The sequence below is a fragment of the Rattus norvegicus genome, chromosome 13, assembly GCF_021556685.1.
Source record: "Rattus norvegicus strain SHRSP/BbbUtx chromosome 13, alternate assembly SHRSP_T2T, whole genome shotgun sequence".
Classification (NCBI taxonomy): domain Eukaryota; kingdom Metazoa; phylum Chordata; class Mammalia; order Rodentia; family Muridae; genus Rattus; species Rattus norvegicus.
The window spans coordinates 38,797,873-38,813,524 of NC_141546.1; the positions used below are offsets into that span (position 1 = coordinate 38,797,873).

The 15,652-nt window shown below is 37.7% G+C and overlaps 1 protein-coding gene across 1 annotated transcript in view; it reads right to left on the bottom strand.

Annotated features, from left to right (window-relative positions):
- The window catches only part of Dpp10 (dipeptidyl peptidase like 10), a 1,656,730-nt gene extending 1,643,123 nt beyond the window's left edge, over positions 1-13,607 (bottom strand). Inside the window, 1 exon segment of the mRNA NM_001012205.2 lies at positions 13,548-13,607. Coding sequence (NP_001012205.1) covers positions 13,548-13,607 — 60 coding nt within the window.
- Positions 13,608-15,652: the final 2,045 nt, after the last annotated feature.

Here is a 15,652-nt window from a genome sequence, read left to right on the forward strand (position 1 = left end):
GAGAAGGAGGGAAGGAAGGAGGAAGGAAGGAAGGAAGGAAGGAAGGAAGGAAGGAAGGAAGGAAGGAAGGAAGGAAGAAAAGAAAAATATAAGTTGAAGGAGTTTTAGTGCAGGGTCACAGCAAATGGTACCAAACTATCTGATGTTAAAGTCTAGTTTTTAAAATCATTTGTAACAAGACACTTAGAATCTTATATCATGTTTATGTTTCCAGTCAACATCTCAATTAATAAGATCTACTTTTTCTTAGTCCCCCTCAGACATCAAAAGACCATGATCATTTTAAAGGAGACAAAGGATGAAAAAAGAAATCCTGTTCATAGTATATCCCAAGCTAATTCTCTATGTTGGAGATGTTAGCTCTGATGTAAATGTGTAACAGTGCAGTTTCTACCTAAAAGGTTGAAGGGGGAATTGTATGACTCCAGTTTTCCTTTCTACTCATATTCTTATCTGAAAAATTAAGGTAAGCAAGGTGGATCCAAGGTGAGATATTTGTCAGCATTCTCCACTCCCTGAGTTAGATCCCCATGACACACATTGTATAAGGAGATAACCTACACCTTGGTGTGTCCTCTGACCTATATACTTGTACCATACCATGTGTGCCACCCTCCCCCAAATAAGTAAACATATAATTTATAAAAATATTTTATCTTAAAAATGAAGTGTGGACTATAATATCGCTAAAAAATAATATTTAACCCTCATAATTGCAGCATCACTGACACCGGATATACTTTTAGACTTTCCTTTGTCCTCTGATGTCCACTAGGGGAGTACCCTGGGAATTGATCCTGTAGAAAATCCCACAGGAGACTAGGAAGATGGCTCAGTGGCTAAGTGTAGTTGCCACACAAGCATGAGGATCACCGTTCAAAATCTCCAGCACCCATGTAAAAAGCTGTGTGAAGCTAATGCTGTGGGAATCACACACGGGAGGAAGTCTGGGGCTGGCTGCTGTCAGCATGGCTCCAGGCTCACTGTGGAACACTCCCTCAAGAGATAAGTCAGAGAGTGGAAAAACAGAACACGTAGTGTTCTCTTCAGGCCTCTATAGGTTCATATGAGTACACATACATGAGGGGACATACATACAGATGCATATACATATCACACACACTCTCACACACACAAACACATTTACACACAAACACACATACATACACCAACATATAGTTTATGTAATCCAGAGCTAGAAGCAAAGAAGTTTAATTATTTTTTTCAATAATTTTATCCTTCTATATAAGTATATATAAGGTTTCTTGTTTGATTGCCCATTTCCACATAGTGTTTGTGTGTGTTTTGTTGTTGTTGTTTTGTTGTTGTTGTTGTTGTTCTTGTTGCTGTTGTTGTTGTGTATAGATGTGGAGGAGAATGCACCACAGTGTACTTGTGGAAGTTAGAGGACAACTTTCGTAGAGGTAGAGATGCTTGTTCAATGATCTGCATACCAGGCTAGCTGGCCTGTGGATTCTCTTGTCCTTGCCTCTCATCTCACCAAAGGATCCTGGAACTACAGAACTGTGCTACTGTGTTCAGCTTTGAGGTGTTCTGGGAATTCAGGATCTGGTCTTTGTGCTTTCACAGGAAGCATTTACTACTGAAAATCCTCCAGCCCAAATTTTACAGTTTTATACTTATGTGTTCACCATATATCTATATATTACCCTATTATACACCATGCTTATATCTAATGTGACTAACAATAGAGGTCACTCAGGTGTCTTCACCTATTACTGAGTGACAAACCAGAAAAGTATGTCCCAAAAGATAACTTTCTATACTCTTCCCACAAATATTAAAGAGGAAATTTTTAGTTAAATTAAATGGTTAGAACTCATGTTTTTAAAGGATTGATGGGTTAAAAGAATTCTACTTAACTGAAGTCCTTAAAGGCCAGCTATTAGGAAACAGTGCCAGGGAATGTGGGTGGTACCCTTCTATTCTAGTTAATGAACAAATTTTTGTTCCAATTAAAATTTACCTACAGTGACATTTGTCTCTCTAAAACCATTTCCCGTGTGGATGATCCTGGAAGACGGACCAGGAATCTTCACCATGAGCTGGAAAGACATTAATCTCAGGAGCATCTACAGACAGAGATGAACTTGGAATCTGTAAAATCAGGGTGTGGCCTCTGCATTATTTGCCCTTAAATTTCATTTTCCAAGTACAGTCAACATGAACTCTGGGCTCTTACATGTATTGCGAGCCTATTTCCTACCCTTCCTATGTCTTCTACTCTGCAATCTAGCTTCTCTAAACTATTATCTGCTTTGATGATGACTGACTTTCTTCCTTTCTTCTACTCACTGCTCTGTTTCTGGAATACTAACTCCTATTTAGAATATCAGGGCCTTGCAATGCCTTCACCCATCGAGAGCTATTATTATTTATCCACTTAGCACTTGTCAGGAACACTGAAAAGTACTTGTTTAGATCCTCAACTGTGTTCAAGATCAACAGGCACTCTCTAATCACACAAATTCCCCTTCACCAAACACTTGAGTCCCTAAGTAGTTGAAACAGGGGAGATTAAACCATGCCTCCATCACTCAGGATGATGGGCATACTGGCCTACTGCTTCTGATATCATCGTTTACTCTACTATTAAATCTTCTAGAGGATATGTACACACACATAAATGCATACATTTATATACACACAGGTGTACATACATATGTACTGCATACATGTATGTTTAAATACACATATGTGTGTGTATATTTTGTGTATATGTGTGTGTTTTGCATATATATATATGTATCTTGCCAATCTATCTTTCTTTGATCAGAAATGCCTACAGTAATTGCAGTTTCTCTGCCCTGATTCCATCATTATCTCAAAAAAGTTATTTAAGTAAAGAGCTCATCTATTAAAGACAGTAAGTACTTTCATGCTATTTGCTTTCCATTAAAATAAAGTCGAATCCATTTTTCTTAGGGCAAAATTCTGAAAACCAGAGTTGTGCAAAGTGGTGTTTTTCCATCTAGCAGCAATGATTCATTTTAGAAATTAAGGTTTTCTATGAGAAAGCCTGACCAAAGTGCGAGAGCCAACAGTCCCCCAGGCAATGCCCAATTCATTAAAATCAGCAGCAACTGTGTCTGTCATGCTTAGCCCAGGTTTCAAAGCAGCCAGCAGGGATCTGTCTCTATCTGATTCGAGACTTTCCTCTTCACTGAAAGAGAAAGATATTCAAGATACAAGCTGTATTGTTGATGTACTAAAGCTCCTCACCCTTGAGTACAATTAGCATGCCTGTTATCACAAGCTGGGAGATGTACAGTCATTTTTTTCAGATGTTGTCTATATATTTGGAAGTAATATATTTAATTATGTTTATGCCAAGGAGGAGTTTAGAAATCAAGTGTGGTTTAGAAATCAAGTGTTAAACTCTGTTACTTGGGAAGACAAAATAGTTTATGGTATTCTTGCCTTCTTTCATTCTAGAATATTAACTGAGCACTTACTAAGCACCTGACATTGGTTGGGACAGATGCCAAGACTAACAAAAGTAAAACATAAAGATTTCCAATGAAGCTAATAAGACGTAGTGGAGATACTTACATTGATAAATAATTACAGCTAAGAATACACTGTTTCTTAGGAGGTATAAAAGGCCATGAAAGAACAGACAACTATCTGAACATCTAGGTGCCTGACTAAGGTAGTCTAAAAACTATCCCTAAGAAAATTCCTCAGGATACTTTTATAATGAGCTATTAGGACTTGATGGCTTCTGAAAGAAGAATGTCGCTTTTCTTTGAAGGTATGGCCACCAATAGGTGTCCCATTCCCTAGTGGATGACCTCACAACCACGAGCATCCAAGAAACAATAATTCTTCTCAGTTGATTAGGTAAATAAATAGGACACAAAGTTTGAAAGGAAATTCTGTGGGCAGATTTATTGGAGAAATTGTGGGTGGGTGTGATTAAGATATTATTAAGATATCACGCACATGTGTCTGAAATCTCCAAAATATAAAATTTAAATATTGTTAAAATATATAAAAGAAAAAGGGGGTTCCTAAGAGAACCACATCAGGATAGCATCAATGGGTCAAAGAAAGGGGCTAGAGATGTGACTCAGTGATTAAGTCACTGACTATTCTTCCAGAGGACCAGGGTTCAATTCCTAGCTTCTAAGTGGTATTTCAGAAGCATTCATACCTCCAGATTCAGGAGATCCTATGCCTTTATCTGACCTTCCTGGATATCAAGCATGCACATAATGTTCGTACTGAATGCAGGCAAAACTCTCACACATAAAATAAAATGAGTAACTGGAGAAAAAGGAAACAAGAAACAAAGAGGGAGAGGGGCAGTTTGAAGACCTTATCCATGCCATGATGCAAGTTCTCTTCAAAAGAGACAGACACATGTCCAATCTAAGAGCTGACCCATGTACTTAACATCATGGTAATATGGCACTTTGATCAGATATGTTTTATATTTGATGGTTCTTTAGACACTATTTGAATACATATACCTCCTACCACCCAATTTTTTGGTACTATTCCATGATGAAATTGTGCAGCTGTTACTACCAAACTTGGAGATACTTTTTAGCTCCCTGTAGACTTCAAAATGAGTTTAACCATTATTATGGTTAATAACAATTGCAAATAAAATCCCAGCATTTATGCCATAAAATTGATGCTTACTCTATACCTCTCTATGAAAACATCAAATGCCTTTAAAATTGCTATTAGAACAAATTATAACACAAAGCACTTACATACCGTTTTTGTTTGGGGAGATAATTTAAGTTTATTACCTTTACATTCCCAGAAAGAAAAACCTCAACAGAGTTAATTGTCTTCCCTAAGTCTTGTGATTCATTGTGGTGGAGAATAATGAAAATTCAACTTAAGGATGTCCATCTAAATTAAAAAAGATATAACCTTTTAGTAGGGAGTAAGGATAGCATTGCACAGATTATTTTTGTTGCCAGTGGGAAATATAAAATGAATAAAGAGAAACATCAAAGTGCTAGGTCAAATTTACAAGAAATAGCGTTGTTCAAAAGGTAAATTCCAGGCTGGAGAGATGACTTAGTAGTAATGACTATTTGCCAGAGGATCAGTGTTCAATTCCCAGCAGCCAGTACCAGGGGATGTTCTCTTCTGGCCTTCATAAGTTACACACACACACACACACACACACACACACACACACACACACACACACACGTGTGCGCACGTGCACACATGCACACACACGCACACATGCACAGAGTGGGTAAGGGGAGAGGGACAGGGACAGAGATAATTGTTTGTTAAGAAAAAGGAAAATGGCTTTTAGTGCATAGTTTATCAACCAGCTGAAATTTAGCTACACTAATGAGATCTCATTCTGTGTGTCCCCCCTGGGATCTAAGGCTTGTCAATGATGATGGACTTTATTCCTGTGGTGTACTCCTGCCAGCTCTCATCTGCCCACCTGGCTTGTATCTAAGGCCAAAGAGCTTTCATAAAGAAGAGGAAGGTCATGGCAATCAAATTCACTTTGGCAACGTTTACATGCAGCCAGAAAGAAGAGAGACATTTGTATTCTTAGAAAAATAGAACTGGAGATCATCATGTTAAGCAAAATAAGCCAGACTCAGTAAGAGAATTTTCAAATATTTTCTCTCATACATGGAATACAGACAAAATTTATGACATTAGTTGGATTTTATACACATGATATATTGTGTAAAGATTATATAAACACACATATATTATTAGATAAATTTGTTGTATGACATCAAAGTAGAAAGAGAACTATGTAGTAGGAGGAAAGATTCTTAAGGGGAAAGAAGAATATGAGAGAGTGATGGAGGAGCTAATATTAAGATTACATGTTTTCTCTCATTTGTAATATTCAAATCTAGATAAAACTGTGCTGTATGCATACATGTTTGTATATATATGATATCATGTGTGTATATATGTATAAAACATGTATGTGCATATATATATAGTATGTGTGTGTGTGCTGTGTATGTGTGTGCACACAGGTGTGTGCATACTATATTGAAAATAGAAGAGTGTCCACTCTTGGGAGCATGATAACTGAGAGAGAAGAAAAGGAAGGATATAAAAAATTAACAGAGGGATGGATATGAGTAAAGTACAATGAGAAAATGTGTGAAAATACCATAATGAAATCCTTACTTCATAACCTAACTAAAAACAAGCTATTTTCTTAAAAGGGCTTGGGGGAGCTTGTTTATTACACTTTCTGCCTACTTTGGCTTGTAGTAACCCAAAGTTGCAAAGTGTGATGACCAAATAAAATCAAAATCTGTTGAAAACCAAACAAAACCTCAATGCAGGACTTCGAGACATTTGATATGGACTTAAAACCTGGTGTGAGAACCCAGTTGTTTCTTATTAAAATCTGCAAGACAAAATTAGCCCTTCCTAGAACTGATAGACCTTCAGATTTCTTTAGTAACCAATAATCATATATTCAAAGCCTGCTGTGTGAAAAGTATCAAAACATCAGTGCAAAGAGTGAGACCTTGGCTCTCAGAGAGCTTAAGCTATTAATGATGTGGTGGAACAGTCTAACACTGCCATGCCTCTATGCGAAACTTCACCATCCGAAGATGTGAGCTTATACCAAGAATATATTGCCGGGAAGACCTTTCAGTCAGTATTTTTGAAACTTCATTGTGCCTCAGAATCATCTGAAAGAGTTCAACTTGTTCAATAACTGTAGCCAGAGTCTGGAGATTTTTCTAATTTATCTTTATTTTATGTGTATAATTGTTTGGCTGCATGAATGCATGTGCATCACCTGCATTAAATGCCTGCGGATGTAAGAGGGCACCTGGTCCTCTGGAACTGTAGTTACAGAGGGTAATGGGCTGCCATGTGGCTTCTGAAAACCAAACCCAGGTTATCTGCAAGCACAACCAATACATCTTAAATGCTGAGCCATCTCTCTAGCCCCCTGGTTGGTTTGCTTCTGTGTTCCTACATATATTGATACTACATGTGTGAGGATCTGCATTATGGTCTTGGCTTATTAAGGCACCCACAATGACATCTCAAGTATGTTTTTTTGTTTTTTGTTATTGTTATATTTTTTTTCATTTTTAATCTCCACCAATGTCTCCAGTGGAGATTGGGAAGATGACTCAGTGGCTATGTACACCTGCTGCTCATTCAGAGTTCCCTCCTCCATCCTCTGTAGGCACCAGCACACACACACACACACACACACACACACACACACACACACACACATACACACATACACACACACACAATCTAAAACATAAAATGCAGTGTCCCCACTAACTGACCAAATCAAGAATTTCTAGACAATTACTAATTACTAAGATATTAATTTTCAAAACATGATAAATTATTACTTCTTAACATGTTAAAATTTATTTCAACAATACCTTGCATGAGAAGCTTCTTCGAATATAAAGCTGGCAATCAAACATTGTAAATATCAGAACAAAATATTTATAAGGAAGAACTATAAAAACAGATATAAAAGTGGCCAATCATAAGTATCTTTTTCACAATAATAATAATAATAAAGCTTTTAATTACTTCTTTCAAAACAGTTGAATTTATAGCCTCTAAAATAAAATTGTGCTATAACCATCTAGGTTTTAAATACTATGTAAGAAATTCAAATTGCAAATAGATATAAATTTGTCATTAGTGGGGCTTTCTAACCCATGACCCTTTTCATGCTCTGGACAGACTTTTTCCACATTAAGGTTATGAACATGCTATATTAGTATAATTAAACAAGGCAGACTCTTTCTAGGAAATGGGGGGAAATCGACATACAATAGTCTCTGTCTCTGGTTTTTCCAAAAATTCTCTTTTGCCTTGTCCCACAGAATACTGCTTAGCAAAGTGGCTCATTCCAAACGAAACCCTATAATAGCTGTAGACCTCAGCCATGTCCTACGTCACTGCAGATTCACTACTGGAAGGTCTACTCTTAGCATGTGTTTGCATAAATGGAAAAGCAACACAATAACATGCATTGTATGCATAGTCTTTGCCTTTATGGTTTCAAATTTTTGACTTAAGGTACTCATACATGTTTTATATCATGTGACACAACAAATTTTCTTTACATACTCTTGGAGTTATGAGTTCTTGTGGATATCATTAGCAAATGTAATTTTGAGATATTGCTAAAGTCTAAATTATAATACTAGCTCGTAAATCATGTCAAATTGATATGGGCCCATCCTGTAGATTAGAGGATTGAATTGACAGCCAGTGAGATGCTAGTGGGACAATTACATACCAGTCTGACAATTACAGTCAGTAATCATTGTGACATTAGAAAATAGTTGTTTCTTAGGGGGCAGAAAGGTTGTTCAGAGGTTAAATTATTGTTCTCCAAACTCAGCAACAGGGATTTGAGTTCTACAACCTGAACCAACTCTTCAGAGGTGTTCACTGACCTCTAAGTACATGGCATGCATATGCCTCAACTCACTCTCTATATAAATAATTAATAATAATAATAATAATAATAATAATAATAATAATAATAATAATTAGGAGTAGTAGTAAATTTTATTTTTGAACCACTATACGCTCATGACCCTAAAGACTGAAGAAAACACATTGTGATAAGATTTTCATTCTCTATCCATGTATATTTTTAATTGAATTTAATTTGCATTGACAGAGAATACTGCCACATGACACTTTTTGACAGTGTGACTGGCATGAAAATGTTAATTCCTCCAGCCAAGGGTTTTGTCCTGTTTACGTGTCCTAGGACTTGGAGAAACTGATTTAGAAGTCCTAAGCAGTGTAGAAAGGAACATAAATCAGAACTACTATGTAACCATCAAACATAATTCTACAAACATGATTTATTAGCTTAAGGTGCACCCTGAAGCTGATAAAACCCAAAGGACTCTTTCTAAAAGGCTTCAACCTAGTAGCCATTCGGTCCAGACATGCAAGAAAAAAAAAACTTTATTTTACTTTTTAAATGATTTCTTTCTTCGTCTGTTGTTTCATTGCTTGTTTGAGGAGGTGTACCGTACATATGGCACCACATTCATGTAGAGATCAGAGGAAAACTTACAGGGATTTGTCCTTTCCTTCCACTAAATAGATTTCAAGTTGTTGGCAAACATGTTTATCTATTGAGCCATTTCACTGACCCACACAGAACTTAGAGACTCTTCCGTGTGGAATTTGGAAGCTACGTATGAATTTGGTAAAAATAAACAGGGAAGCTCTAGAACAGGAGAGGGCTGGCTATGAGAGTGTTCTAGATGGGAAAAGGACTCCTTCACACTATGCTTTAGGGTATTCCTAATAAACTTTAGTCCATGTTACTTATCACTTAGGAATCACCAATTGTGATTAATTCACTCAAAGTTTCTAACTTTAGGGGTCCAGCATGGCTTCTCAGCAAGGCACGTGCTTGTCACCCTTGGCAACCTAAGCTCAATTCCCAGAACTCAGGAGAAGGCAGGAGGAAAGAATCAATTACACAAAGTTGCCCTGCTATCTACACACATGCATTGAGCTATTGAGTGCATGGGCATCCATGGCCCCCCCACACACACACAATTTTTAAAACTTCTAACCCCCAAGAAAGACATAATATTCTTTTACTTCCTTTTAGATACTCAAGACGTGTGAATATGTGAAAGATATTTACAAAATACAATCTGCACACTTAAGAAACAACGTTTTGGCCTAAGCAACACAGTTTTAGGCTGGAGACCCAGCTCAGTAGAGAAAGGCTATTACTGACTTTCTCAAGAACTAGACCTGCATTAGACAGCTTACATTTGCCTGTAACCCCAGCTCCAGGGAAGCTGGTGCATACTTCCCACCCCACACAGGCTTAGGAACACATGGTCTATACACACATAAACATGGAGACACTTGAAACAAAAATAAGATATAATGCATAAAAGGAGGAAAAGGTGAAATTCAGGTGACTTTCCCCTTAAAAGAAAAACAAAAAACAAGGAACATTTTAATTGAAATCTCACCAGTAAAAGTGCTTTCAAAGTAAACTTAAGATTATCTAGAAGAATCCATGTACTTTCCAGATATCCAAGAGAAAACAAAACAGCAAAAACAACACTATTACATGATTTTTCAGAAACCAAGTTCATAATATTACCATGTTCAGACCTGCATTTCTCCTTCTCAGCTAGTTCCTGGGACTTTCTATTATAGATTAGAGTGGAAAGTCCTTTCCTCTTGTTTTAATTCTTGTGAGCTAACTTGCTTGTAAGACATGTAATCATTTCAAAGAAAGCCTCACTGAACTTTGCAAGTACTGCATTGGGAGAGTGGTTTATGAGGGTCTTCCCCACAGTACTCCTTCCAAAGCAGACAGGAAACCTGCTGGGCACCTTGATTTCACTGGTTCTGTTAATTTCTTTCTTACCAATCTTGAATATAAGAACAGGTTGGCTGTAGTATATCACAAAACTTGTATCCAAGAATGGGTGCTGGGACTGGAGACTTGTTCAGAACTTAAGAGTAATTGATAATTTTGCAGAGGACCTGTATTTGGTTCCTAGTATCCACGCCAAGTGACTCATAATCTCTGGTCACTCCAGGGCCAGGGGATCTGGTACCCTTTCTATGCCTCTGTAAAAACTCACACATATATGCACAAAAAGCACACACAGGTACATATGCATGTACATAAACAAAAGTAAAAATCACCGAGTGAATTGGCAGAATTGTACAATAGCCAAAATGTCAAAAGTGAATGTCAAGCATCCTTAATAATGCTTCCATTCCATTTCCCTTGATCCTCTACAAACATGACCACAAACAGCTTTCACTGGCCACAGCAGCTGACTTTGTCCATCTGCAGACCTTTTAACTCTTCAAGCTGAAGGTGTGGGAAACACACACACACACACACACACACACACACACACACACACACACGTGCACCTTTCCTTGTGGATTTGGATTTGGAGTTTCCACCTGTCTTTAGTTAATACATTCCCATTGCCCATTCTTTTTTAACATTGGTTGTACCAGAGACAACGGGTAGACATCATTTCCTGTGCTGACAAATAGGAGGAACTCCCTAGAGCTTTATTGCACTCTGGCTATGTGGGAAAAGCCCCTGAAACTTCGAGAACACAAAGCAATGTACAACTTTTTCAGAATCTGCATATTTTCAGAGTCCTAAACTGGGTTGTGATTATCTTCAGGCCAATACACTTCCACCAAAACATTTGACTTAGAGATGTCAGATGAATTTAACGAGGGGGAAATTAACCTTAAGCAATCACAAATGACACTAAGTTTCCAAAAGTTCAAACAGTGTTTCAACCTCCAGTACACCATAGGTTTCAAAATCCCTCCCAATCTTAGAGATTTTTTTCCCCTTAGGTTGTTATTGCATTGCTCCTGGGCTAATGCATTACCTAAATATAGACAGCCATTTTTAGTATAAATTCCAAAAGCCATAAATGTTTCATAATTGAGGACATAATTCGAAGTAGGAGAGCTTTTTCCACTCATCCCTTTTTATGGTTGCAAATTGGAAAATACTCAAGTAATTACTCCCTTAATAGTTCAATGCTGGCAACTCTGCTTTACGAACCTCACAAGCATCTTCGCCCACCCCCAGGGCAGTACGGGGGTTACAGAAGAAAAAACTTAACTTGTACAATTAACCAAGTCACCCAGCACTCTGATGCAAGACTTGTTCATTAAGCCATTAATAAAATGCACTACTAAGTGGTTGGTCGTCCAGGTTTTACGATGCTTTTGCATTTCATTTCAATGGCTGCAGTTTGGGTAAAAACCCAACGTCTGCAAGATTAGCAAGCTGAAGAAAAGCCCCGATTCTAGAGACATCTTCTTTCCTGCTCCGCAGTTCATCTGAGAGCACTCAATGCCAGCGAACTAATAAGGGAAGTGATTTTTGAGTCCCAGAAAGTACAATGCATTTGTGTCTACCCAGTAAGGAGAAAAGCCAATGAAGTGCTTGATTCCTGTGACCTCAAAGGCATCAGCAGAAAGCCACTGGTCATTTTATGGCTTCTAAACAAAGGTGGCTTAGACAGTTTGTAATTCTACCCTCAGTTCAGATTCCAACACTTATTTCGTACTAGAGTTTATATATCACAATGCAGAATGTCATATGTTTTATTTCTTGGCATTGCTCTGTGGTGGTATGCTTATATAATTGACGAAAGCGAAGATCTTATAAGCAGAGAACAATTTAAATCCTAAAGCTCAATGTTTCCTTTCTAAACTTGGACATGTTACAGAAAATCCAACACTGACAAAATATTCAGCCTTGGCCATTATAGGGAGTGTAAATTATCTGGATTAGTACTCTATGTGATTTTAGTTAACCCCCTCTGTTTATATGTGATGAGAATCTAATTATACACTGTTGACTGCATCCTGGAGACCTCAGCGCCTTTAAAATATAACTGCAGATAAATAGAGGAAAATATCCAGTTTATGGTCTATTTATTGCTAGAAGTCACCAAGAAAGGGCAGGCAAGTTCATGAGAAAGAGATATTGTACAAAATTATATTCCTCTTGTAATTACAGTCAATGCAGCATTGTCAAGGTACAGAGATATAAATGACAAAAGACCTGTAAATCATAACAAGTCAGGCTTCTTGGATTTGACCACCTTAGTCAAAGATGTGTACCTACGAATGTCATGTGGCAGTAGCAGGAAATGGCCTGTAAGGTTATCACTGTGTTTGTAAAAGACCTTGAGAGGCACCCACCACTTAGTTGCAAGATGCCAAGTAATCATACAAATACAATTCAAGTCAAACCCAGCAAGGCAGGGAACATTTCTCACTAGAATCATGCCATTCTGAGTCCCATGAATAGTCATGTATATAGCACTGTGGACCAGAACAGAAAACAAAATCCTGAGCTTTCTAACTTACTTTCAAATATTTTTGTCAGAAAAAAAATTCTTTAAGTTTATTCCAACTCATTTATCATCATCAACATGACCACCACTACCCCAGCATCACCACCACCACCACCATCATCCAAGGACTGGACTTAAAAATTAGGTCCTGTCATTCTGCTGGTTCGAAGTCAAGTGTTATGACGTTAGTACAACCACCAGTTTAATGGTCATAACAAGAAGTTCACTTTTCACAAACTCTAAGACACACATGATGAGAAGATGCAGTGTCCAGATTTAGAGCCAATGCAATGTTTCCTGTTTTAAGCAGTTCACAAATTCATTTCCAGTTCCCTCAAGAAAAACAACACACATAGAAACTCTTCTAGACGCTCACTGAAGTTTATTCCTGAAACATACCACAAACAGGTTCTCAGCCAAAGAATAAAAATGTAGTTATCAGTATAAATGAAGCATCTCTGGAAACTACTGTCTCCAGTCTACGTACATGAACAAACAGAGACACTTTTCTGAAATCAAGCCTTCAACAGAAATTCAGACCAACTGGGTATTCTCCACCAGCAGTCCCTGCTGAACCAGTGCCTACAAGCAATTTAGGTGCACGAAGACACCTGTGCAGAATCAGAGAACAGCAACTAAACCAGATCCTACCTTGATGGTTTTGGAGGGCTGACACTTGATGTGATGGGACACGCTGGCCGTTTGGTTCATATTTCAGGACCCTGGACAGTGCACGATCCACAGGCAGAGTTCCAAGACAAACCAGAGATCAAGTCTCCCCTGCTGGACTTGAGCAAGGGGCTGCTGCTGTTGCTGCTGCCTCTGCTGCTTCTGTTGCTGCTGCTGTCTTACTCTGCAGGCTGTAACGCTGTCAGGCTGGAGGGATCCGCAGCTCACTTAGCCCTAAATAAAGCATTTACTTGGTTCATCATTCTCAGAGCTCTTGGCAATATGGGATAGAAAGCCGACTGTTTAAATTCACTTGCACGGTATCTTTTCAGTACTGAGTTGTGACAGATCTACAGTGCAGCCAATAGTCTTGGCTCTCATGCTCATTTCAAAGGGACGAATACCAGGAAATATACAGAGATCAATTGCAGTACTACAGTTTAAAGGGCCACTCTCTCAACAACCTCGGACTACCAGGTTCTACATATTCTGCAGTACAAAAATAATTCTCTCCCCATCCTCTCTCTTACTCTCTTTGATGATTTTTACAATAAATCATTATTAACCTAATAATATATTGCATCTATTTCTTCTTAATGCTAACTATCAAAACAACAGTAAATGAAGAGAAAGACCTGTTGATGGTGGTCAGGTTTTAAGGCTTTGCTTCTGTATGGTGAGATACTCACATTGCTTATGGGTATTTAAGCTTCTGGCCTTTCTGTAAGCTGTAGAAAGCTAAAAGTATGCATGAAGTTTTACAAACAGTATAATTGTTGTGTATTTCATTAGAGCTTAAAATGTCTTCTGATTTTCTTGTCAGCCATAGATGATATTGAGACCACATTTTTGAAAGACTGACTGAGAAAGACTACTAGACAGTCACATAAAGTCATTTCTTTAACTCAAATGTCATTGTGGGAAACTAAATCATTAATATTTTCTTGCAGGAGAAAACGTCTCTCCTCATGCATCCTTTTGCTCATGACAACATTGATCAGAGTGAATATTCCCATATGGGCATAGAGGATATAGGAAGCCTGAGAAAGTGTGAAATATCATTTCACTGGCTTTTATTATGAAATATTTTATGTAACCCAGACTGATATTACACCTCATGTGTATTTCTGTATGTGTGTGGATCCGCATGTGACACAGTGCAACTGTGTTGATTAGAGGACAGCTTGTGAGAATCGCTTCTCCTTTGCCACCATGTGGTCCCCAGGATTGAACTCATGGATTTAGACATGACAGTAAGAGCCTTTACTCACTCACTCACCTTGCTGACCTGAAGGTCAATATCTTTTGTTAATCAGAAATATATTCTGCTGATGGAATACCACATCTGGACCATGTAACACTTTATGACAACCTATAATTTCATAGATAAAGAATAATATGAGAAGAAATAAATTAATAAGTTTGGTAAAATTATTAGATATAAAAATGCTTATGTAAGCATCCATTTCCTCTTATAAAACATAAAGATGTTTCAAACATTCTATAAAATAGTCTGCATATACCTGAAGAAGTCTGACAACATAGAGATTAATAGCACAAAATTAAACAAATGAGGAAGAACTCTGGTTTCAAAAAATGGAAGCATAAGGCTAGAGAAATGGCTGAAAGGTTAACAACATTGGCTATTTTTCCAGATGACATGGGTTCAATTCCCAGAACTCACATAACAACTCATAATTGTCTTTAACTCCAGTTATAGTTCATCTAATGATCTCACCTAGTTTATGTGGGCATCCAGAACACATGTGATGCACAGATATTCATGCAGGCAAAACACTAATCCGCATAAAATAACATGAATATAAAGATGTAGTGAGAGGCTTCAACATATGCAAACATCATCATGTCTGGGAACCTGAGATCAATGGAAGAAGGAGAGAATGGATTCTGTAGCTTCACATGCATGTCTTGACACATATGAGCTTGCACATACACATGCACAATAGAAAAATAACAAACATCTTAAACAAAAAAGAAATAGAATCAATAAGCTCTGGAAGAGAAGCCAGGTTCAAAACATCATGTAGGCACACAGCAGAGCACAACCAGACCAGCAAACATATGTT